General features: G+C 51.3%; 1 protein-coding gene across 1 annotated transcript; it reads left to right on the forward strand.

The window, feature by feature from the left end:
• Nucleotides 1-1,481: 1,481 nt before the first annotated feature.
• LOC132388211 (NACHT, LRR and PYD domains-containing protein 3-like) lies at nucleotides 1,482-21,847 on the forward strand. Its single transcript, XM_059960558.1, has 6 exons — nucleotides 1,482-2,690; nucleotides 15,849-15,935; nucleotides 20,214-20,384; nucleotides 20,541-20,711; nucleotides 20,867-21,034; nucleotides 21,199-21,847. The coding sequence occupies exons 1-6, from the start codon at nucleotides 1,807-1,809 to the stop codon at nucleotides 21,380-21,382; spliced, it is 1,665 nt and encodes a 554-aa protein (XP_059816541.1). The 5' UTR covers nucleotides 1,482-1,806; the 3' UTR covers nucleotides 21,383-21,847.
• Nucleotides 21,848-26,420: the final 4,573 nt, after the last annotated feature.

Below are 26,420 nucleotides of genomic sequence, written 5' to 3' on the forward strand. Positions count from 1 at the left end.
TGACCATGCCCTGTCACACTGTGAGACACCACACACCCCTGGTGTTTCCTGACAAACTGTGATTACACAAACACAACCCTGACAGGTTCGTGACATACTGTGAGATCTCACACAACCCTGTTAGGGTTCTTACACATTGTGAGACCCCGCACTCCCCTGACAGGGTCCTGACACACTGTGAGAACCCATACACCACTGACAGGGTCTTTACACATTGTCAGACCCCACAATCCCCTGTTAGGGTCCCGTCATACTGTGAGACCCCCACACAACTCTGGCTGGGTCTTGAAAAACTGTGAGACCCCACACATCCCACACAGCGTCCTGACACACTGTGAGACCCCGCATACCCCTGACAGGGTCCTTACACATTGTGCGATCCCCATACATCTCTGGCAGAGGCCAAACACAGTGCAAAACCCCACACACCCATGACAGGATTTGAACCCACTTTGAGATCCCACTACCCAACCAGCAACCTACAAAGGACGTGCTGATCAGCAAAGCTGCTTCTTTGCATTTTGAATCAGTGACAGTGGGCGGGGAGGGGGAGCTGTGATTCTCCGACTTGTTCCTTAAACAGAATGCCCTCTACCCTCTTCTCCATCTCTGTTTGCCACATCAACACTGGGGATTAAAAGTTTCTTCCACAGAAAAAAATGACAGCTGTGACAGTAGTGGGAGATTGTCCGGTACGGGACAGTTAGGGGTCAGTAAACTACCAGGGAAATACTCACCTTCACAGCACAGTTAATGAGGAAATGTGATGATCTGGTGTTTATCTGGAACAGGCCTCTTTGACCAGTCAGCGGTCTGTTAATTGAATTTGCTGTACGAACATCCATTGATGAATCCATCAATGCAATAGCTTTGCGCTAATTCTCATGTGCTTAAATAATAAGTTCTGAGTTGAGGCATCTAACAGTTTGTCCACTGTCTGTACCCATGGAAGATGTTCAACAGAAACACAAGGAGACCCTGCGGACACAAACTGAAACACTGAGAGTGAACACGATCCTGATGAGGGAGAAGGTGAAGGTTTCCCAGCTGGTTGATCGATACGCTGAGCTCACGGTCATTTCTACTGTTCGAGATCGGAGACTGGTGGAACATGAGCTGCTGGCAAGAGGCAGAGACCACGAGGAGTGGAGGGAGAAACATCTGCGGAGAGAGCTGGAGAAAATCAGCACCAGACATCTGTTTCAGAGAAATTACTCACATAGCAGATGGGGCCAAAAGATTCCCGGATGTAAGGCAACAGTGGCCGGAGTCCCGGGGATCGGGAAAACAACAATGGTACAAAAGATTGTTTACGACTGGGCCACAGGGAAAATATACCAACAATTCCAGTTTGTCTTCAGTTTTAAGTTCCGGGATTTAAACTCCATTAACGGCAGAATAAACCTGAGGGAACTGATTCTGGATCAGTATCCTTACTTCGGGAATATCCTGAGAGAGGTCTGGAAGAACGCAGAGGGATTGCTGTTTATATTCGATGGTTTGGATGAATTCAAACACACCATCGATTTTGCTGACAGTCGGAGAGATACAGAACCCAAGCACCAGTGTCCAGATCCCGAGTGGTGGTGTGAAGTGTCTGACATTGTGTACAGTTTAATCCAGGGCAAGCTGCTCCCAGGGTGTTCAGTGCTGGTGACCACCCGTCCCACTGCGTTACGTTTATTGGAAAAGGCAGAGATCAGTGTCTGGGCTGAAATCCTGGGATTTTCAGGTGAGGAACGGAAGGAATATTTCATCAGACATTTTGAAGATCAGACGGTGGCGGAAGCTGTTTTCAAACACGTGATGGAGAACGAGATCCTGTACACCATGAGCTACAACCCCTCCTACTGCTGGATCCTCGCTCTGGCACTGGGCCCCTTCTTCACACAAAGAGTCAGGGACCCTCAGCGAGTTCCCAAGACCATCACCCAACTGTACTCCTACTACATTTACAACATCCTGAAAAACCACAGCCGTGAGATTGAGAACCCCCGTGATGTGTTACTCAGGGTTGGTCAAATGGCCTTCAGAGGAGTGTCCGAGAAGAAGATTGTGTTTATAGATGCAGATTTGATCAAGTACAATCTGCAGCCTTCCCAGTTCTTGTCCGGGTTCCTGATGGAGCTTTTGGAGAGAGAGGATTCTGCCCGGAGCGTGGTCTACACATTCCCACACCTCACCATCCAAGAGTTTGTAGCTGCAGTCGCACAATTCCTGAATCCACATCCCGGGGATATCCTGAAATTCCTTACTGAAGCCCACAACACGACAGATGGGAGATTTGAGGTATTTCTCCGTTTTGTTGCTGGGCTCTCCAACCGAATGACAGCTCGGGGCCTGGAGGAGTTTCTGGGTCCATTTCCTCATCAAACAACCTGCTGGGTGATTGACTGGGTGAATGAGGAGGTTAAACGCCAGAGTAGAAATCTGAGGAGTGAAGCTGGTAAAAGGAGCCGCCTGAACACATTGCACTACCTGTTTGAGTCTCAGAATCGTGGACTGGTTCAAGAAACATTGGAGAGACTTTCATTCTGTGGAATGACACTGACCCCGATTGACTGCGCGGTCCTGTCTCATGTCATCGGACTCTGTGATACAATAAAACACCTCGACCTGGAGAACTGCCACATTCAGTGTGAAGGAATCCAGCAGCTGGGACCCGGGCTGCACAAGTGCCAGGAGTTGGGGTAACTTGATTTATCTCTCACTCTGAACTGTGAAACTGTCTCATTGTGTTGTTTCAATGTAAAGGAATTTCGGTGAATTTGTATTAAATCAGATTGTGAAGAGTTGTGACAAATGCCCAGGGGGTCAGTCAGTAATTCCCCAAGGACGGGAGGGTTCTGTGGTTCCTTGTGGAGGGATGTTGGAGACTTCATCAGATCAGTGAACAACGGCCATTGGTTTAATGGTAATACATCACAGTAATGGCCGCGTTTCTCGCTGCCTGTGACTCGTCCATTGACAATGTTCCTTCTCACTGTTACTGACACCCAGACCGACACTGACTGCAGCAGTTGGGTCAGAGATTCACACCCCTTTCCCGGTGAGGGACAAGAGACCGTTAGCAGACTGTCCCAGTGAGAAGGAAAGAAATACCACTGTGAGATTGTCCTCCCACTGCCTTTCCCCTAGCGTGACTTTGCACACTTCCAGATACGCAAAAAGCGAGGGCGCATCTCCTCTGGGGCTCTGTTCAGAACCAACACACACGTCCAAAAAAAATTCTGCATCCTCTCGTCTTGTAGGATTACCGTTTACCCTTGGAATCCTCCTGTGGGACCTCTCATCCCAATCCCCCTTCCATTCTTTGGAATCTCGCCCCCATCCCCGTTCCTCCTGTGGGCTCTCTATTACTCTTTCCTCATCCTCCTGTGGAATGTCTTTTCCACACACCCCCACTTCCTGTGAGATCTTTCCTCCCCATCCCCCTTCCTCCTCTGAGATCTCCCCACCCTCTTCCTCCGGTGAATCTCTCTTCCCCATTCCTCTTCCTCCGGTGAGATCTCTCCTCCCCATCCCTCTTCCTCCTGTGAGATCTCTCTTCCCCATCTATCTTCCTCGTGTGGGATTTATCTTCCCCATAACCTTTCCTCCTGTGGGATCTCTCTCCCCCATTGACTTCTTCCTGTTGGATCTCTCTTTGGCATGCTCCATTGTCCTGTGCAATTTCTCTTCCCCAACACCCTTCCTCCTGTGAGATTTCTCTTCTCAATCCCACATCCTCCGGTGAGATCTCTCTTCCATATCTCTCCTCCTCCTGGCTGATCTCTCAACCCCTTCCCCCCTCATCCTGTTTAATCCCTCTCTCTCCCCACTTCCTCCATTAGGACCACTATTCCCCATCCCCCTTCCTCCTGTGGGTTCTCTCTTCCTCATCCCCCTTCCTCCTGTGAGATCTCTCTTCCCCATCCCTCATCCTGCTGTGGGATCTCTCATCTCCATCCCCCTTGCTCCTGTGCTATCTCTCTTCCCCATCCCCCTTCCTCCTGTGGGATCTCCCTTCCCCATCCCCTTCTTCCTGTGGGATCCCTTCCTCCTGTGGGTTCTCTCTTCCCCATCTCCTTCCTCCTGTGGGTTCTCTCTTCCCCATCTCCTTCCTCCTGTGGGTTCTCTCTTCCTCACCCCCATCCCCCTTTCGCCTGTGGAAACTCTTCTCCCCAAAGAATCATAAAATCATTTAACACAACAGCACAGAAAACAAGCCATCCGGTCCTTCTAATCTGTACCAAAATCTTATTCTGCGTCCCATTGACCTACACCCAGTACATAACCCTCCGGTCCTCTCCCATCCATGTATCTATCCAATTTATTCTATTTTTAAAGCTTAAGCGTGAGTCCACATTTTGTGCATCAGATGGCAGCTCGTTCCACACTCTCACCACCCTCTGAGTGAAGAAGTTCCTCCTAATGCTCCCCCGAATCCTTTCCCCTTTCAGGCTGAAGCCATTTCTTCTCTTATTTATCTCTCCTAATCTATGTGGAAAGAGCCTATTCACATTTACCCTGTCTATACCCTCATAATTTTGTAAACTTCTATCAAATCTCCCCTCTTTCCTCTACGCTCCAAGCAATAAAGTCCTAACCTGTTTAATCTTTCCTTGTAACTTAACTCCTGAAGAGCCGGCAACATCCTAGTAAATCTTCTCTGCACTTTTTCAAACTTACTGATATCCTTTCTATCGTTAGGTGATCAGAACTGCACACAATATTCCATATTTGACCTCACCAATGTCTTATACAACCTAACCATAATATTCCAACTACTAAACTCAACTTTGATTTATTAATGCCAGGGTGCCAAAAGCCTTCTTTACAACCCTGTCTCCCTGTGATGCCACTTTCAGGGAATTATGTATCTGAACCCCCGGATCCCTTTGTTTCTCCGCACTCTTCAGTGCCCTACCATTTACTGTGTACGTCCTACCTTGATTTGTCCTTCCAAAATGCAACACCTCACCCTTGTCTGCATTAAATTTCATCTGCCATTTTCTGGTCAATTCTTCCAGTTGGTCCAGATCCCTCTGCAAGCATTGAAAGCTATCCTCGCTGTCCACAACGCCTCCATCTTAGTGTCATCCACAAACCTGTTGATCCAATTTATCACATTATCATCTAGATCATTGATATACAGACAACAAACAACAATGGTCCCAGCACAGATCCCTGAGACACACCACTAGTCACAGGCCTCCAGTCTGAGAAGCAATCATCCACTACCACTCTCTGTCTTCTCCCACACAGACAATTCGAATCCAGTTTACAACCTCTCCATGGATACCTAGTGTCTGGACCTTTAGAACTAACCTCTTATGTGGGACCTTGTCAAAGCCCTTACAAAAGTCAATGTAGACAACATCCACAGCCTTTCCTTCATATGCATTCTTGGTAACCTCCTCGAAAAACACTACAAGATTCCTTAAAAATAATCTACCACATACAAAGCCATGGTGACTATCTTTTATCAGCCCTCGGCTGTTCAAATCCTTGTATATCCGATCTCTCAGAACACCTTCAGATAATTTACCTACTACTGATGTCAGGCTCACTGGTCTGTAATGACCTGGTGTACTTTTGGAGCCTTTTTCAAACAACGGAACTACAGGAGCTGCCCTCCAATCCTCCGGCAACACAGCGGTGGTGAAGGAAATTTTAAATCTTTCTGCCAGGGTCTCTGCAATTTCTACATTAGTCTCTCTCAAGGTCTGAGGAAATCTCATGTCAGGCCCGGGCGATTTATCTATCTTTAATTACTGTAAGAGAGCAAGCAGCTCCTCCTCTTTAATCTCTACGCGTTCCATGTCACTACCGTTTGTTGCCCTTAATTCCATATCCGCTATGCCAGTTTCCTGAGTAAACACTGACGCAAAAAAACTGTTTAAGATCTCCAGCATCTCGTGAGGCTCCACACATAGATGACCACTCTGATCTTCTAGGGGACCAATTTTGTCCTTTACTATCCTTTTACTCTTAATTTACATTGAAGAAAACCTTCAGGTTTACCTTCACATTATCTGTCAAAGCAACCTCATGTCTTCTTTTTGCCTTCCTGGTTTCCTTCTTTAGCATTCCCTTACATTTTCTATACTCTTCAAGTACCTCACTTGTCCCTTGTAGCCTATACCTGCTAAACACCTACTTAATCAGATCACTAATATCCCTTGAAAACCAAGGTTCCCTATCCCTGTTAACTTTGCCTTTAATCCTGGCAGGAACATGCAAACTCTGCTTTCTCAAAATTTCACCCTTGAAGGCGTTTCACTTACTGAACACATCCTTGCCAGAAAACAAATTATCCCAATCCACTCTTCCCAGATCCTCTCTCGTTTCCACAAAATTGGCCCTTCTCCAATTCAGAACCTTAACTGGTGGACCAGTCCTATCCTTATCCATAATTATCTTGAAACTAATGACATTATGGTGACTGGACACAGAATGTTTGCTTACGCATACTTCTGTCACCTGACCTGTTTGATTCCCTAATAGGAGATCAGGTACTGCACCCTCTCTCGTTGGTACCTCAATACATTGATTTAGAAAACTTTCCTGAACACATTTGACAAACTCCACGCCATCTAACCCTTTCTTAGAGTGGGCGTCCTCGTCAATATGTGGAAAGTTAAAATCCCCTACGATTACAGCTTCCTGTTTCTTACATTGGTGTGCTACCTCTCCACAGATTTGCTCCTCCGATTCTCACTGACTATTGGGCGGTCTATAATACAACCCTATTAGTGTGCTCACACCTTTCCCGTTCCTCAGCTCCACCCATATGGCCTCTGTAGACGAGCCCTCCGGGCTGTCCCGTCTACACACAGCTGTGAGATTCTCCCTGACTGGTAATGCCACTCCACCCCCTTCTATCCCTATCCCCTACCACGTCTGAAGCAATGGAAACGCGGAACATGAGGCTGCCAGTCCTGCCCCTCCTGCAAACCAAGTCTTACTAATAGCAATAATGTCGATATCACCGTGCCAATCCACGCGCAAAACTCATCTGCCTTACCTACAATACTCGTTGCATTGAAATAGATGCACCTGCGAACATTCCTCTCACATACAAACCTTTGATATCTGTCTATACAAGCAGTCCTCGCATGACCCTTATCCTCCTCCACCTCACTATCTGCTCTAACACTCTGGTTCCACTCCCTTGCAACCTAGTTTAAAACCCCCGGAGCAGAGCTTGCTAACCTACCGACAAGGATGTTAGTCCCCTCCAGTTCAGATGCAAACTGTCCAATTCAAACTGGTCGCAACTCCCCTGGAAGAAAGGCCAATTGTCCAGAAACTTGAACACCTCCCTCACGCACCATCCCCTCAGCCACATATTTTGCTGCATTATCTTCCTATTTCTAGCCTCACTAGCACGTGGCATGGGTAGCAATCCTCCTGTGAGATCTCACGTTCCCATCCCCCTTTCATTCTCTGGGCTCTCTGTTCCCATTCCCACTTCCTTCCAACTGTTGGATCTCTCCTCAGCATCCACCTTCCCCCTGTGGGATCCCCCTTCCCCATCCCCCTTACTCCTGTGGGATCTCCATTCCCCATCCCCCTTCCTCCTGTGGGATCTCTCAATTCCATCCCCGTTCCTTCTGTGGGATATCTCTTCCCCATCCCCCTTCCCCCTGTGGGATCTCACTCACACCCCGCTTACTCCTGTGGGATCTCTACCCCATACCGCATCCCCCTTCCTCCTGTGGGATCTCTCACTCCCATTCCCATTCCTACTGTGAGATCTCTCTTCAAAATCCCCCTTCCTCCTGTGTGATCTCTCTTCCCCATCCCTCTTCCTTCCCTGGGACTTCTGTCCCCAATCCCCTTTCCTCCTGTGGGATCTCTCTTCCCCATCCCCCTTTCTGCTGTGGGTTCTCTCTTCCTCGTCCCCCTTAATCCTGTGGGATCTCTCTTCCCCATCCCCCTTGCTCCGGTGGGATCGCTCTTCCACATCCCCCTTCCTCCAGTGGGATCACTCTTCCCCATCACCGATCATCCGGTGGGACCCCTCTTCCCCATCCCCCTTCCTCCTGTGGGATCTCTCTTCCCCGTCCCCCTTCCTCCTGTGGGATCTCTCTTCCCCATCCCCCTTCCTCCGGTGGGATCGCTCTTCCACGTCCCCCATCCTCCAGTGGGATCTCTCTTCCACATCCTTCTGTGGGATCTCTCTTCCCCTTCACCGATCATCCTGTGGGACCCCTCTTCCCCATCCCTTCTGTGGGATCTCCCTTCCCCGTCCCCATTCCTCCTGTGGGATCTCGCACACCCATCCCCATTCCTCCTGCGTGATCTCTCAATCCCATCCCCCTTTCCTTCTGTGTGATCTCTCTTCCCCATTCCCCTTCCCCCTGTGGGATTTTACTCACATCCACCTTACTCCTGTGGGATCTCTACCCCATACCGCTTCCTCCTGAGGGATTTCTCTTCCCATCCCCCTTCCTCCTGTGCAATCTCTCTTCTCCATTCCCCATCCTCCTGTGCGATCTCTCTTCCCCAACCCCCTTCCTCCGGTGGAGTCGCTCTTCCCCGTCCCCCTCCTTCCTGTGGGATCATTCTTCCCCGTCCGCCATCCTCATGTGGGATCTCTCTTCCACATCCTCTTCTGGGATCTCTCTTGCCCACCCCACCCCCTCCTCCTCTGGGATATCTCTTCCGCATGCCCTTCCTCCTGTGCGATTTCTTCCCCATCTCCCTTCCTCCCCTGGGATCTCTCTTCTGCACCCACTTCCTCCTGAGGGATCCCTACCCCAGCCCACTTCCTCCTCTGGGATCTCTCTTCATAATCCCCCTTCCCACTGTGAGATCAATCTGCCGAAACCCAATTCCTCCTGTGGGATATCTCTTCCCAATCCCGCTTATTCCTGTGGGATCTCTCTTCCCCATCCCGCATTCTCCTCTGGGATCACTCGTGCCCGCCCATCTTCTCCTGTGTGATCTCTTCCCAAATCCCCTTCCTCCTGTGGGGTTTCTCTTCCACATCCCCCTTCCTCCTGTGGGATCCCTCTTCCACGTCCCCCCTGCCTCCAGTGGGAACTCTCTTCCCCTTCCCCCCTCCTCCTGTGGGATCCCTCTTCCCCATCACCCTTTCTCCTGTGGGAGATCTCTTCCTCATCAGTCTTAACGCAGCGGCATCCCTCTTCCCCGTCCCCCTGCCTCCTGTGGGATATCTCTTCCCTATCACCCTTCCTTCGGTGGGATCGCTCTTCCCCGTCCCCTTTCCTCCAGTGGGATCTCTCTACCACATCGTCCTGTGGGATCTCTCTTCCCCAGCCGCCTTCATCTGGGATCTCTCTTCACCATCCCCCTTCACACTGTGGGATCTATCTTCCCAAACCAACTTCCTACTGTGGGATCTCTCTTTCCAATCCCCCTTCCTACTGTGGGATCATATTCCACGTCCCCCTGCCTCCTGTGGGATCCATCTGCCCTGTCCCCCTGCCTCCCGTGGAATCTCACTCCCCCATGCCCCTTCCTCCTTTGGGACCTCTCTTCCCCATCCCCCTTCCTCCTGTGGGATCTCTCTTCCCCATCTCCCTTCCTCCGGTGGGATCTCTCTTCCCATCCCCCTTCCAACTGTGGGATCTCTATTACCATCTCCCTTCCTTTGCTGGGATCTGTCCCCATCCGCCACTCGTCTCTGTGATCTCTCTTCCCCCTCCCTCCAACCTCCTGTGGGATATCTCTTCCCCATCCCCCTTCCGCCAGTGGGATAGCTCTTCACCGACCCCCTTCCTCCTGTGGGGTCACTCTTCCACGTCCCCCTGCCTCCTGTGGGTTCTCTCATCCCCTTCCCCTTTCTCCTGTTGAATCTCACTTCCACATCCCCCTGCCTCCTGTGGGTTCTCTCTTCCCCATCCCCCTTTCTCCTGTGGGATCTCTCTTCCTCATCCCCCTTAATGCTGTGGGATCTCTCTTCACCGTCCCCCTGCCTCCTGTGGGATCTCGCTTCCGCATCCCCCTTCCTCCTGTTGGATCTCTCTTCCCCATCCCCATCCTCCTGTGGGATCTCTGTTCGCCATCTCACTTCCTCCTGTGGGATCTTTCTTCCCCGTCCCACTTTCTCCTGTGGGATCTCTCTTCACCATCCCTCCTCCTTCTCTGGGATCTCCCTTTCCCATCTCCCTTCCTCCTGTGGGATCTCGCTTCCGCATCCCGCTTCCTCCTGTGGGATCTCTCTTCCCCATCCTCCATCCTCCTGTGGGATCTCTGTTCGCCATCTCACTTCTTCCTGTGGGATCTTTCTTCCCTGTCCCACTTTCTCCTGTGGGATCTCTCTTCACCATCCCTCCTCCTTCTCTGGGATCTCCCTTTCCCATCCCCCTTCCTCCTGTGGGACCTCCCTTCCCCATCCCCCTTCCTTCTGTGGGATCTCCCTTCCCCATCCCCATTCCTCCTGTGTGATCTCTCAATCCAATCCCCCTTTCCTTCTGTGGGATCTCTCTTACCCATCCCCCTTCCCCCTGTGGGATTTCACTCACATCCACCTTCCTCCTGTGGGATCTCTACCCCATTCCGCTTCCTCCTGTGGGAATTCTCTTCCCATCCCCCATCCTCCTGTGAGATCTCTCTTCTCCATCCGCCATCCTCATGTGGGATCTCTCTTCCCCATCCCCCAGCCTCCTGTGGGATATCTCTTCCCCATCCCCCAGCCTCCTGTGGGATATCTCTTCCCCATCCCCCAACCTCCTGTGGGATATCTCTTCCCTATCACCCTTCCTGCGGTGGGATCACTCATCCCCGTCCCCTTTCCTCCAGTGGGATCTCTCTACCACATCCTCCTGTGGGATCTCCCTTCCCCATCCCCCTTCACACTGTGGGATCTATCTTCCCAAACCAACCCTACTGTGGGATCTCTCTTCCCCATCCCGCTTCCTCCTGTGGGATCCCTCTACCACATCCCCCTTCCTCCTTTGGCATCTCTCTTCCCCATCCCCCTTCCTCCTGTGCGATCTCTCTTCTCCATCCCCCATCCTCCTGTGGGATCTCTCTTCGCGATCCCCCTTCCTACGGTGGGATCGCTCTTCCCCATCACCCTCCTTCATGTAGGATCCCTCTTCCCTGTCCGCCATCCTCATGTGGGATCTCTCTTCCACATCCTCTTCTGGGATCTTTCTTCCCACCACCCCCCCTCCTCCTCTGGGATCTCTCTTCCGCACACCCTTCCTCCTGTGCGATTTCTTCCCCCTCTCCCTTACTCCTCTGGGATCTGTCTTCTGCACCCACTTCCTCCTGTGGGATCCCTACCACAGCCCCCTTCCTCCTCTGGGATCTCTCTTCTTAATCCCCCTTCCCACTGTGGGATCAATCTTCCCAAACCCACTTCCTCCTGTGGGATATCTCTTCCCAATCCCGCTTATTCCTGTGGGGTCTTTCTTCCCCATCCCGCATTCTCCTCTGGGAGCACCCTTGCCCGTCCCCCTTCTCCTCTGTGATCTCTTCCCAAATCCCCTTCCACCTGTGGGTTTTCTATTCCACATCCCCCTTCCTCCTGTGGGATCCCTCTTCTACGTCCCCCCTGCTCCTGTGGGAACTCTCTTCCCCATCCCCCCTCCTCCTGTGGGATCCCTCTTCCCCATCACCCTTTCTCCTGTGGGATATCTCTTCCTCATCACCCTTAATCCTGCGGGATCCATCTTCCCCAGCCTCCTGCCTCCTGTGGGATCTCACTTCACCATCCCCCAACCTCCTGTGGGATATCTCTTCCCCATCACCCTTCCTGCGGTGGGATTGCTCTTCCCCGTCCACTTTCCTCCAGTGGGATCTCTCTACCACATTCTCCTGTGGGATCTCCCTTCCCCATCCCCCTTCACACTGTGTGATCTATCTTCCCAAACCAACTTCCTACTGTGGGATCTCTCTTCCCAATCGCCCTTCCTCCTGTGGGATCCCTCTTCCCCGTCCCCCTGCCTCCCGTGGAATCTCACTCCCCCATCCCCTTCCTCCTTTGGGACCTCTCTTCCCCATCCCCCTTCCTCCTGTGGGATCTCTCTTCCCCATCTCCCTTCCTCCGGTGGGATCTCTCTCCCCATCCCCCTTCCAACTGTGGGATCTCTATTACCATCTCCCTTCCTTTGCTGGGATCTGTCCCCATCCCCCACACGTCTCTGTGATTTCTCTTCCCCCTCCCCCCCAACCTCCTGTGGGATCTCTCTTCCCCATCCCCCTTCACACTGTGGAATCTATCTTCCCAAACCAACATCCTACTGTGGGATCTCTCTTCCCAATCCCCCTTCCTCCTGTGGGATCCCTCTTCCACGTCCCCCCGCCTCCTGTGGGATCCCTCTTACCCGTCCGCCATCCTCATGTGGGATCTCTCTTCCACATCCTCTTCTGGGATCTCTCTTCCCACCACCCCCCTCCTCCTCTGGGATCTCTCTTCCGCACACCCTTCCTCCTGTGCGATTTCTTCCCCATCTCCCTTACTCCTCTGGGATCTGTCTTCTGCACCCACTTCCTCCTGTGGGATCCCTACCCCAGCCCCCTTCCTCCTCTGGGATCTCTCTTCTTAATCCCCCTTCCCACTGTGGGATCAATCTTCCCAAACCCACTTCCTCCTGTGGGATATCTCTTCCCAATCCCTCTTATTCCTGAGGGATCTCTCTTCCCCATCCCGCATTCTCCTCTGGGATCACTCTTGCCCGTCCCCCTTCGCCTGTGTGATCTCTTCCCAATCCCCTTCCTCCTGTGGGTTTTCTCTTCCACATCCCCCTTCCTCCTGTGGGATCACTACCCAAGCCACCTTCATCTGGGGATCTCTCTTCACAATCCCCCTTCCCCCTGTGGGATCCCTCTTCCCCATTACCCTTTCTCCTGTGGGATATCTCTTCCTCATCACCCTTAATCCTGCGGGATCCCTCTTTCCCGTCCCCCTGCCTCCTGTGGGATCTCTCTTCCCCGTCCCCCAACCTCCTGTGGGCTATATCTTCCCCATCCCCCAACCTCCTGTGGGATATCACTTCCCTATCACCCTTCCTGCGTTGGGATCGCTCTTCCCCGTCCCCCTTCACACTGTGGGATCTATCTTCCCAAACCAAATTCCTACTGTGGGATCTCTCTTCCCAATCCCCCTTCCTCCTGTGGGATCCCTCTTCCACGTCCCCCTGCCTCCTGTGGGATCTCTCTTCCCCGTCCCCCTGCCTCCCGTGGAATCTCACTCCCCCATCCCCCTTTCTCCTGTGGGATCTATCTTCCTCATCCCCCTTAATCCTGTGGGATTCCTCTTCCTCGTCCGCCTGCCTCCTCTGGGATCTCTTCCCCATGCCATTTCCTCCTGTGGGATCTCTCATCACCATCCCCCTTCCTTCTGTGGCATCTCCCTTCCCCATCCCCCTTCCTCCTGTGGGATCTCTCACTCCCATCCCCATTCCTCCTGTGTGATCTCTCACTCCCATCCCCATTCCTCCTGTGTGATCTCTCAATCCCATTCCCCTTTCCTTCTGTGGGATCTCTCTTCCACTTCCCCCTTCCCCCTGTGTGATTTCACTCACATCCACCTTCCTCTTGTGGGATCTCTACCCCATACCGCTTCCTCCTGTGGGATCTCTCTTCCCATCCCCCTTCCTCCTGTGCGATCCCTCTTCTCCATCCCCCTTCCTCCTGTGGGATCTCTCTTCCCCATCCCCCTCCCTCCTGTGGGATCCCTCTTCCCCGTCCGCCAAACTCCTGTGGGATATTTCTTCCCCATCAACCTTCCTGCTGTGGGATTGCTCTTTCCTGTCCACTTTCCTCCAATGGGATCTCTCTACCACATCCTCCTGTGGGATCTCTCTTCCCCATCCCCCTTCACACTGTGCTCTATCTTCCCAAAGCAACTTCCTACTGTGGGATCTCTCTTCCCAATCGCCGTTCCTCCTGTGGGATCCCTCTTCCATGTCCCCCTGCCTCCTGTGGGATCTCTCTTCCCCGTCCCCCTGCCTCCCGTGGAATCTCCCTCCCCCATCCCCCTTCCTCCTTTGGGACCTCTCTTCCCCATCCCCCTTCCTCCTGTGGGATCTCTCTTCCCCATCTCCCTTCCTCCGGTGGGATCTCTCTTCCCATCCCCCTTCCAACTGTGGGATCTCTATTACCATCTCCCTTCCTTTGCTGGGATCTGCCCCCATCCCCCACTCGTCTCTGTGATCTCTCTTCCCCCTCCCTCCAACCTCCTGTGGGATATCTCTTCCCCATCCCCCTTCCTCCAGTGGGATCGTTCTTCCCCGTCCCCCTTCCTCCTGTGGGGTCCCTCTTCCACGTCCCCCTGCGTCCTGTGGGACCTCTCTTCCCCATCCCCCTTCCTCCTGTGGGATCTCTCTTCCCCATCTCCCTTCCTCCGGTGGGATCTCTCTTCCCATCCCCCTTCCAACTGTGGGATCTCTATTACCATCTCCCTTCCTTTGCTGGGATCTGTCCCCATCCCCCACTCGTCTCTGTGATCTCTCTTCCCCCTCCCTCCAACCTCCTGTGGGATATCTCTTCCCCATCCCCCTTCCTCCAGTGGGATCGTTCTTCCCCGTCCCCCTTCCTCCTGTGGGGTCCCTCTTCCACGTCCCCCTGCGTCCTGTGGGACCTCTCTTCCCCATCCCCCTTCCTCCTGTGGGATCTCTCTTCCCCATCTCCCTTCCTCCGGTGGGATCTCTCTTCCCATCCCCCTTCCAACTGTGGGATCTCTATTACCATCTCCCTTCCTTTGCTGGGATCTGTCCCCATCCGCCACTCGTCTCTGTGATCTCTCTTCCCCCTCCCTCCAACCTCCTGTGGGATATCTCTTCCCCATCCCCCTTTCTCCAGTGGGATCGTTCTTCCCCGTCCCCCTTCCTCCTGTGGGGCCCCTCTTCCACGTCCCCCTGCGTCCTGTGGGATCTCTCTTCCCCATCCCCCTTTCTCCTGTGGGCTCTTTTCTCCATCCCCCTTCCTCCTGTGGGATCTCTCTTCCCCATCCCCCATCCTCCTGTGTGATCTCTGTTCGCCATCTCCCTTCCTCCTGTGGGATCTATCTTCCCTGTCCCCCTTTCTCCTGTGGGATCTCTCTTCCCCATCCCCCTTCCTTCTCTGGGATCTCCTTTTCCCATCTCCCTTCCTCCTGTGGAATCTCTTCCCCATTACCCTTCCTCCAGTGGAATCGCTGATCCCCATCTCCCTTCCTCCTTTGGGATATCTCTTCCCCATCCCACAATCTCCTCTGGGATCTCTTCCCCATGTCATTTCCTCCTGTGGGATCTCTCATCACCATCCCCCTTCCTCCTGTGGGACCTCCCTTCCCCATCCCACTTCCTTCTGTGGGATCTGTCTTCCCCATCTCCTTTACTCCTATGGGATCTCTCTTCCCCATCCCCCTACCTCCTGTGTGATCTCACTTCCCCGTCCCCCTTTCTCCTGGGGGATCTCTATTCCCCATCTCCTTTACTCCTATGGTATCTCTCTTCCCCATCCCCCTACCTCCTGTGGGATCTCACTTCCCCGTCCCCCTTTCTCCTGTGGGATCTCTCTTCCCCATCTCCTTTCCTCCTGTGGGTTTGCTCTTCCCCATCACCCTTCCTCCTGTGGGAATTCTCTTCCCCATCCCTTTAGCACGGGTGGGTCGATTTCACTGTGTCCCATTGACATTTCTGCATTTCGGTCAGGAACACTTTTCTCTCCATCTGGAAATGAGAGAGAATATGTGGAGTTTACAGGGTCACACCGACAGACTAGATTACTGACAATTGCTGAATACCCTGGAGCTGGGCAGTGAAGGACATTGACAGTGATGGGAATTCCGATCAGTGATTTACTGAAGGGTTTAATGTTTCCAGAAATATCCGAGTGAGAGAAATTCCCCCAGACCCACGGTTTGAATCACTTTGTTCATCAATATGTCTGATTGTGTTTAGACTTGGGCGGAACGACCTGGGAGATTCAGGGGTGAAACTGGTGTCTGCGGCTCTGAGGAACCCGGAGTGTAAAATACAGAAACTGTGGTAAGTACCAGACTGTTGGAGATTGTGTTTACAGTCACTGGGTGTCTGACACTGAACATTAATGTGATCAGTAGAAACCAAGAAACAAAGAAAACGTACAGGACAATACAGGCCCTTCGGCCCACAACGCTGTGATGAACATGTTTCTATCTTAGAATTATCTCGGTTTTACCCAGAGCCCTCTATATTTCTAAACTCAATGTCGCCATCCTGGAGTTAAAAGATCCGATCGTTTCCGCCTCCACCACCGCCACCAGCAGCCCATTCCACACACTCACCACTCTCTGTGTAAAAAAACTTACCCCTGACCGCTCCTCTGTACCTACTTCCAAACATCTTAAAAATATGCCCTCTCGTGCTAGCCATTTCAGGCCTGGGGAAAAGCCTCTGACTATCCACATGATCAATGCCTCTCATTATCTTGTCCAGCTCTATCAAATCACCTCCCATCCTCTGCCTCTCCAAGAGAATAGGCCGAGTTCACTCACCCTTTTCTCATAAGGTATACACCCCAATGCAGGCAACATCCATGTAAATCTCCTCTACACCCTTTCTATGGTTTCCATGTCCTTCCGATAGTGAAAAGACCAGCATTGAGCACTGTACTCCAAGTGGGGTCTGATCAGGATCCTATATAGCTGCGACATATAACTATGTAACCATAACAGCATGGAAACAGGCCATCTTGGCCCTTCTAGTCCGTGCCGAGCAGTTACTCTCACCTAGTCCCACCGAACTGCACTCAGCCCATAACCCCCCATTCCTTTCCTGTCCATATTCCTATGCAATTTTACTTTAAATGACAATACCGAACCTGCCTCTACCACTTCTGCTGGTAACTCATTCCACACAGCCACCACTCTGTGAGTAAAGTAATTCCCCCTCGTGTTACCCTTAAACTTTTGCCCCCTAATTCTCAAATCATGTCCTCTTGTTTGAATCTCCCCTACTCTCAACGGAAAAAAGCCTATTCATGTCAACTCGATGTATTCCCCTCATAACCTGTCAACTCTTAAACATTACCTCTCGACTCTTAAACTCAATCCCACGACTGATGAAGGCCAATAAACCGTATGCCTTCTTAATTACAGAGTCAACCTAGATAGCAGCTTTGAGTGTCCTATGTATTCGGACCCCAAGATCCCTCTGATCCTCCACATTATCAAGACTCTTGCCATTAACACTGTATTCTACCAGCATATTTGACCTACCAAAATGAACCACTTCACACTTATCTGGGTTGAACTCCATTTGCAACTTCTCAGCCCAGTTTTCATCCTTTTGGTGTCCCACTGTGACCTCTGACATCCCTCCACACTATCCAAAACACCCCCAACCTTTGTGTCATCAGCAAACTTGGCTTGGGTATTTTCCACTTCCTCATCCAGGTCACTTATAAAAATCACAAGACTAGGGGTCCCAGAACAGATCCCTGAGGCACTCCACTGGTCACCAACCTCCATGCAGAATATGACCCATCTACAACCACTAATGGTCTTCTGTAGGCAAGCCGATTCTGGATCCACAAAGCAATGTCCCCTTGGATCCCATGCCTCCTTACTTTCTCAATAAGCCTTGCATGTGGTACCTTATCAAATGACTTGCTGAAATCCATATACACTACATCCACTGCTCTACCTTCCGGTCCCGGTGACTTATCCAACTTGATGCTTTCCAAACGCTCCACCACATCCTCTTTCTTAATATCTACATTCTCAAGCTTTTCAGTCCACTGCATGTCATCCCTACAATTGCCAAGATCCATTTCCGTCATGAATACCGAAGCAAATGGTTTATTAAATACCTCCGCTATTTCCTCCGGTTCCATACACACTTTTCCATTGTCACACTTGCTTGGTCCTATTCTCTCACATCTTACCCTCTTGCTCTTCACATACTTGCAGAATGCTTTGGGGTTTTCCTTAATCCTGTCCACCAAGGCCTTCTCATGACCCCTTCTAGCTCTCCTGATTTCATTCTTAAGCTCCTTCCTGCTAGCCTTATAATCTTCCAGATTCATATCATTACCTCATTTTTTGAACCTTTCGTAAGCTGTTCTTTTCTTCTTGACTAGACTTACAACAGCCTTTGTGCACCACGGATCTTGTTCCCTACCATACTTTCCATGTCTCACTGGAACGTACCTACTCAGAACCCCACGCAAATATCCCTTGAACTTTTTCTACATTTCTTCGGTATGTTTCCCTGAGAACATCAGTTTCCAATTTATGCTTACAAGTTCCAGCCTGATAGCCTCATAGTTCCCCTTACTCTAATTAAGGGTTTCCCTAGCTTGCCTGTTCCTATCCCTCTCTAAGGATATGGTAAAAGAGATAGAATTGTGATCACTATCTCCAAAACGCTCTCCCACTGAGAGACCTGACTCCAGGCCAGGTTCATTTCCCAATAGCAGATTAAGTAAAGCCTCTCCTCTTGTAGGCTTATCTACAAATTGCGTAAAGAAACCTTCCTGAACACGCCTACCAAATTCCACCCCATCTAAACTCCTCACTCGAAATCTGTCAATCAATATTTGGTAAGTTAAAATCTCACACCTCAACAACCCTGTTATTGTTACTCCTTTCCAGAATCTGTCTCCCTATCTGCTCCTTGATGTCCCTGTTACTGTTGGGTACCCTATACAAAACACCGAGGAGAATAACTGACCCATTCCTGTTCCTAACTTCCACCCACAGAGATGCTGTAGACAACCCCTCCATGATGTCCTCCTTTTCTGTGGCCGTGACACTATCTCTGATCAACAGTGCCAGGTGCCCACCTCTTTTGCCTCCCTCCCTGCCCTTTCTGAAACAATTAAATCCTGACACTTAAAGTAGCCATTCCTGCCCCTGCACCATCCAAGTCTCTGTAATGGCCACCTCATTATAGCTCCAAGAGCTGATCCACGCTCTCAGCTCATCCGTTTTATTCATCATACTCTTTGCATTAAAATAGACACATCTCAAACCATCGGACTGAGTGCCTCCCTTCTCTATCTCCTGCGTATCCTCCCTTTCACACTGTCTCCAAATTCTCTCTATTTGTGAGTCAACCTTCCTCTCCTCCATCACATCAATTTGGTTCCCTCCCCACAGCAATTCTAGTTTAAACTCTCTCCAGTCGCCTTAGCAAACCTTCCTGTCCGGATATTGGTCCCCCTGGGATTCAAGTACAACCCGTCATTTTTGCACAGATCACACCTGCTCCAAAAGAGGTCCCAATGATCCAGAAACTTGAATCCCTGCCTCCTGCTCCAATCCCTCAGCCACGCGTTTATCCTCACCTCATCCTAATCTTATTCTCACAGTCAGTAATTCCGAGATCACTACCTTTGAGGTTCTGCTTCTCAATTTCCTTCCTAACTCCCTGTACTCTGTTTTCAGGACCTCTTCCCATTTCCTACCTATGTCACTGGTACCAATTTGTACCATGACCTCTGGCTGTTCTCCTTCCCACTGCACGATATCGCGGACGTGATCAGAAACATCCTGGACCCTGGCACCTGCGAGGCAAATTACCATCTGAGTTTCTTTCCTGCCTCCACAGAATCGTCTGTCAGACCCCCTAACTATAGTCCCATATCTCTGCTGCCTTCCTCTTCCTTTCCGCACCGTTCTGAGCCACAGGGCCAGACTCTGTGCCAGAGGTGTAGCTGATGTTGCACCCCCTCCAACAGTACTTGATCAGGAGTACTTATTGTTAAGGGGTATAGCCACTGGGGTATTCACTAGTACCTGCTTCTTGCCCTTCCCTCCCCTGACTGTGACCCACTTCTTCAGTCTCCCGTGGCCCCGGTGTGACCACCTGCCGGTAACTCCTCTCTATCACCTCCTTGCTCTCCCTGACCAGACGAAGGTCATCGAGCTGCATCTCCAGTTCCCTAACTCAGTCCCTAAGGAGCTGCAGCTCGACCCACCGGGTGCAGATGTTGCCGTCCGGGAGGCTGGGAGTCTCCAGGATCTCCCACATCTGACACCGAGCACAGAAACCCAGTCTCACACACATACTGTCTGTATTGTAAACAGATAACCTACCTCGCCTCGACCCTTTATCGCCGAAGCCCCGTTGAGCCAAAGCCTTCCTACTCTGTCTCCCGCTCCTCTGACGCTCGCTCTGTAAATCTGTCTTCCTTTTAAACTCTTCTCGCTGTTCCCACTGGTCGACTTGCGCAGTCGTTCTGAAGAAAAAAATCAGTAACTGTGTTACTGATAAACACCGGGGCTTTGTACCGTCTCCTGTCTCTCTGTGTCCTTCACCCTCACTCTCTCTCGTCTTCAGGTTGAATTATGTCGGTGTAACAGATTCTGGTGCCGAGGATCTCGCCTCCGCTCTCAGTACAAACCCATCACTGACGGAGCTGAACCTGAGTGATAATAAACTGGAAGATTCAGGAGTGAAACTGGTGTCTGCGGCTCTGAGGAACCCGGAGTGTAAAATACAGAAACTGGTGTAAGTACCAGACTGTGGGAGATTGTGTCTACAGTCACTGGGTGTCTGACACTGAACATTAATGTGATCAGTAATTGTGTTACTGATAAACACATGGGGATTTGTACCATCTCCTGTCTCTCTGTGTCCTTCACCCTCACTCTCTCTCATCTCCAGGCTGTGGCGTGTCGGTCTCACAGACTCTGGTGCCGAGGATCTCGCCTCCGCTCTCAGTACAAACCCATCACTCTCGGAGCTGAACCTGAGTGATAATAAACTGGGAGATTCAGGAGTGAAACAGGTGTCTGCGGCGCTGAGGAACCCGGAGTGTAAAATACAAAAACTGCGGTAAGTACCAGACTGTGGGAGATTGTGTTTACAGTCACTGGGTGTCTGACACTGAACATTAATGTGATCAGTAATTGTGTTACTGATAAACACTGGGGATTTGTACCGTCTCCTGTCTCTCTGTGTCCTTCACCCTCACTCTCTCTCATCTCCAGGCTGTGGGATGTCGGTCTCACAGATTCTGGTGCCGAGGATCTCGCCTCCGCTCTCAGTACAAACCCATCACTGACGGAGCTGAACCTGTTATCAAACCCGCTGACAGACCGATCTGTCCCCGCTCTCCGCCGCCTCATACTGACCCTCCCGAGTCTGGAGCGGATCTGGTGAGTGTTTGTGTTAATGTTCAATGTGATAAAATATCAGCGGATCGGCGGGTTTTCTGGTGATATTTGTCTGTGAGTGTTGTTGAAACATTAACCCCGGCCCCCTGTTACTGACACTGTTGTGTAATCTGTTTATTTCATCTTTATTCTTCCATCTGTTTCAGGCTGGCGGGGAATCGGTTCAGTGAGACAGGGAGGAAGGAACTGAGATCTCTGCAGGAACCCAGACCCGGACTGAGAGTGATCCTGTCAACATCTGAATGTGTGAACATCCCCGCCCGCGGGATGGGGTTGTGGACATTTGGCCGATTCCCCGTCCTCCCCTTTAACTCCCGCCCTTACCTTTAATGGCCGCGCGCCGGGGGTGACTCCGAACGGTTTTAACGGAACCAGCTCAAGTCTCGCGCTGTGCGTCGCTCGGACGTGTTTCCACCTGTTGTCCGGCGGCGCAACTTCCGCCGGATGTGCGTGTACGAGACTCCCACCTGACACCCCGGGGACTTACTCAGACAGAAAGAGTCCGGGGTCTGGGGCTCAGTCTGGGTCACCGATGTCCCGGGGTGGGATTATCCCGGGAGAGAATCTTTTTGCTCCCTTTGCCGAGGACGGTGCATTCGGCAGCCTGGCCCATATAATGATGTTAAATGGACAAATATCTCGGCAGTGACCCTGGATCTGCAGCGATCTCGGACACGGCCCTGAAGTGTGATTTTATAATCATCGGTTCCCCGATGCAGAGTGACGGTGAGAAACGGGACTGAATATTCAAACCCGTTGTCGCCGGTCAGTTAATTGTGTGTGACCGTGAATGAGTAGGGAGCGATCATTTATTCCCGCACGTCAGCAGCTCACACATTCTTTAATTTACATTTGTCATGATGAAATCAATAAACCGCTGTAACTTCCTGTCCTGGTGCCGGACTCAAGTTTTATTTGAGGCTTCTGTTGCCCCCGCACGCTGTGCACTGCAACAGTGGGTCGGAGCTCCTCACACTGACACAGTAGCGTCTCAGCTCCAGGCTGTGGGAGGTCGGACTGGCAGAGTCTGGGTGCCAAGGATCTCACCTCAACCGAACTCCCATTCGGGCTATCTGTCCCCCTCCTGCCCCCCCGATTGAAAATGGTGACCAGGCAGGGAAGGACAGAAGGATTTAGAATGGTCACTAGGGAGGGAGTGAAAGGTTGACTGAAAATGGTCTCCGGGGAGAAAGTGATGGGCTGAGTGACAATGGGCGCCATGGAGGGGGCGATGGGCGGAATTAAGATGGCCGTGGTCACCAAGTTTGTCAGGGCCGTCAGGGAGGGAGTGATACACTGACAAGAGAGTGGGAGTGACAGGCAGAGTTAAAATGAACAACAGGGTGAGGATTGTGCACTGACTGAAAATTATCACGGGGTGGGGGAGTTACCTGCTGATTAAAATAGGATTCTGGATTAAAGCCTGAATATAATATTATTACCGGGGCAGAGTGTCGCGCCGAGATAACATTGTCACCAGGGACGGGGAGACGCACGCATTGAAAATGATCACCAGGGAGGGAGGGATGCATTGACAAATCCGAGGGAGTGGCGGCCCGACCTGATTCCTTTGTCACAATGGCCGGCAGGGAGATGGTGATGGACAAACTTCAAATGGCCAACAGGGAGGGAGAGACGCAGCGGGTAAAATGGCCGAAATGGAGACAGTGGCACATTGGGAAGAGAGAGGGGGTAATGGGTCGATGTAAAATTATCTAATGGAAGAGAGTGACGCTCTGATATGAAATAGCCGTTGTTTCGCATAAAATGCCGGACGGGGCAGTTTAGGATTCGTGATACTTTGATTAAAGTGGGCGCCGGGGAGGGAGGGGGTGAGATTCCGATTGAAAACGGCCGATACCACCGTTAATGTTACTGAGGAAAAGGGAGAGATGTGGTGACGGAAGGAGACCCCGTTCGGCCGGGTTGAAACGGGACCAAGGAGGGAGCGACGTCTTGGTTAAAGTGAGCGGCAGAGAGGAATGTTCCGGGAGTCTCCCGCATATTGATAGCGGCTCCCTGAAGCCCGCGAATTATATACAATATCCCGGATATCGATTTTTGAGAGGGAGAGGGAGAGGGAGGGAAGGGGTTTGCGAGTGATGTTATGGGAAGGACGGTGACAAGATGGTGAGTATGAGGAAGTGGGAAGGAGGGTCTCACACTGTCACAAAATGACTGTCAGCAGAAGGTTAAATAGAGAGTCGGGAGATCGGGAGCCGAGTGAAAGGAGAGGAGGGATGAGGAGTTGAGTTTGAATAAACAGGGAGGAAAGTGAGTGAACGGTGAGGAAAAGGGTTTGCCCCATTCTCTGATGCTGGGAGAGTGGTTGTCAATGGTAACCATCAAAAAATGGCCGCCAGCCAGGGTGAAATGGGCGGTGATAGCAAGGGGACAGAGACCGGAGTGTTTCAGGAGTGACGGGACCCGAGGGTGGGAGAGGGCGGCTCGTAACAAGGGAAATGAACTGGGGGGTTCTCACGGGGGAGGAATGTGACACCGGGAAGAGGCCAGCACCGTTACCCTCCTCTCCCCTCCTCAGTCTCGAAAGTCCTGCTTTGACTTTTCTTTCGGGCTGAGCCTCAGATCGCTCGGCCCGAATCCTTCAGGTTGTCCGGTGGAGTAGGGGGACGTGTCGTCACTGAGGCCCATCAAAGGCAGGAGCGAGCGCCGGCTTGCCGGAGAAGATGGAGACGAGGTCTGGCGGTGCGGGCTGGTTGGCGTGGATCACCACCATTTTCTGCAGGGTGGGGGAGAGGGACGGGTTAGATTGCGGAGGGGAGGGGAGACAGAGGTGAGGAGAGGAGATAAGACCCACTACCCACTTCCTCAGCCTCTCTCTCCCACAGTCCCCTCTCTCCATCTCTTCCCCCACCTCTCTCTCTACACCCTCTCCCCACCCTATCCTCCTCTCTCCATGCCTCTCCCCACACTATCCTACTCTCTCCACGTCTCTCCCCACCCGATCCTCCTCTCTCCACCCTATCCTGCTCTCCACCCCTCTCCGCATCCTATCCCCCTCTCCATACCTCTCCCCAACCTATTCTCCTCTCCCCACCCTATGATCCTCCCTCCACCCCTCTCCCAACCCGATCCTCCTCTCCCCATCCCTTCCCACTCTATCCTCCTCTCCACTCCTCTCCCACCCTATTCTCCTCTCCCCATCACTCTCCCCACCCTATCCTCCTCTCCCTATCCCTCTCCGCACCCTATCCTCCTGTCTCTACCCCTCTCCCCACCCTTTTATTTCTTTTACTGTCTAGTCCATCAGCAATAACAGGAACGATTTTCTAATTCCCTATATAGTATGAAATTATAAGTATTATCGCGGATAAATTCCCCCGTGAAAAAGACAGTGATGTGCGAGTATGAACAATCATTGTCAGACAAAAAATACAGATATTGGCAACAAATAATTCTGTTTTAGGGTAGCAGGCAATCATATGTGCGGTACCGCACAGGATGAAACCCATCTGTTACGATATAGACTGTATCGATTAGGTCGGGACCGGGCGTTTTATTCTTTTCTGGCGTTCCCGGCAATGTGAAATTAGGCGATGTGGGGAATTATGAGGACAGAATATATTTTTTCTCCTGGCTTTCCCGGCGATGTGTTATTTGCAGAATTATGAGGATGCCAGGATGACTTACTGCCATTTAGTGAATCTCGATGTGTGCGGAAATCCATGGCAATTACAAATAAATAATGTGGATAAATGTAACGTATGAGGAAAATTAAAAGCGAAGTGCTACCAAAATAGGAATTTGCATTATATATTGGAAATGTTTCGTGTGCTGATTCTCGGGTCACCTGGAACACTGTTCACGTGTAAATAGTGCAACCAGTCAGATTCAGAGATGGTCAGTTGATATTCTCAGCAAGTAACTTCTATCCCCCTGTCAGAGTCATGTTTCCCTACTCCAACTTCGTCTCGACATTATGAGACAAACATTGTTGTATCGCGTGCAACCTGTGCTCCTTGCTTAAGAAATACCGACTCGCAATAGAGGAATGTTCACCATCTTGGCTTCTGACGTGGCTGTACCGTGACGGGGATTGGATCACGTGGACTGGACGCTCCGTCACGAAGCTGCTTCCTTCAAGCAATGACCTGTGCATTCATTCACACCGAGCAAGATGAATGATTTGCAAATATTGCAGATAATCTCTATCTGAGTTGACATGGTCGGCACAACATTGCGGGCCGAAGGGCCTGTAATGCGCTGTAGATTTCTATGATTGACAGTCTGGGTGCAGAGAATATGTATCCTGTACCGTGCCGTCGAGGCCTAGGAGGTAAAATTTCAGAAGAATGAATACACTGTTCACGACGGATATCAGATGAAATTCTTTACCGCTCGTGAATCATTGCAATCCGAAAGCAGTGAATCTGAGGTTAACAGTAACTCAACCTTACCCTTGATGTTTAGTGGAGGGCGATTAAGTTGGGGGTGCCTGATTACGGATCATATTGTTTATGTCATTCCGTTCTCTTTCTCCAGTGAATTTAGTGGCGATTGTGATCCTGTCCCGGGGAAAGTGCGGTCTCTCCACCTGCACCACGCGGTACATGGTGGCCATGGTAGCGGCGGATCTACTGGTCATTATCACTGAGGTCGTTTTGTATCAACTCCAATATCATTATTTTCCTGTTTGTTTCTCTGTGTGCACTGTTCTCCGTGTCCTGTCCCGCATTGCCGTGAACTGTTCCGTCTGCTTCACCGTCACTTTCACCTTCGATCGGTTTGTTGCCATTTGCTGTCAGAAACTGAAAACAAAGTACTGCACGGGGAGAACGACGGCCGTGGTTCTAGCGCCATCTAGCGGTCCGTTCTGTCTGAAAAACGGCCCACTCTACTTCACTTACAGAGAGATCATTAACAATGTACCACGGTTCTGTTATCCGAAGCCAAGTTACTTCACTGAACCGGCGTGGGTGGCGTATGACTGGTTTGACATCGTGTTGACTCCATTTCTCCCATTCGGTGTAATTCTGCTGCTCAACGCTCTGACAGTCAGGCACATTTTAGTGGCCAGTCGGGTCCGTAGGGGTCTGAGGGGTCAGGGCAAGGGGGGAAACAGCAGTGACCCGGAGATGGAGTGCCGGAAGAGGTCTGTGGTTTTGCTCTTCACCCTCTCCGGCAGCTTCATCCTCCTGTGGCTGACGAATGTTGCAGAATTTATCTACTATCACATCACCGGGATAGGGACACAGGGGAATGACTGGGGAATTATTTCCGCCGGTGCCGGATATTTGTTAAGCGTCCATCCGAAGTACCCGGTGGGGATGACCCGATGTCATTGATCCGTGTGGAGTGGGTGGGGTGACCGGACATCTATTGCTGCCGATGGAATTTACCCCTCCAT

This window comes from Hypanus sabinus, unplaced genomic scaffold (assembly GCF_030144855.1).
Source record: "Hypanus sabinus isolate sHypSab1 unplaced genomic scaffold, sHypSab1.hap1 scaffold_278, whole genome shotgun sequence".
NCBI lineage: Eukaryota > Metazoa > Chordata > Chondrichthyes > Myliobatiformes > Dasyatidae > Hypanus > Hypanus sabinus.

Bases quoted from the DNA above. Each gene is read 5' to 3' on its own strand.
- LOC132388211 (XM_059960558.1), top strand. From the start codon at position 1,807: ATGGAGAACGAGATCCTGTACACCATGAGCTACAACCCCTCCTACTGC. The intron at 2,691-15,848 runs GTAACTTGATTT...GATTGTGTTTAG, and splicing joins CACAAGTGCCAGGAGTTGGG to ACTTGGGCGGAACGACCTGG. The intron at 20,385-20,540 runs GTAAGTACCAGA...TCTCATCTCCAG, and splicing joins TGTAAAATACAGAAACTGGT to GCTGTGGCGTGTCGGTCTCA.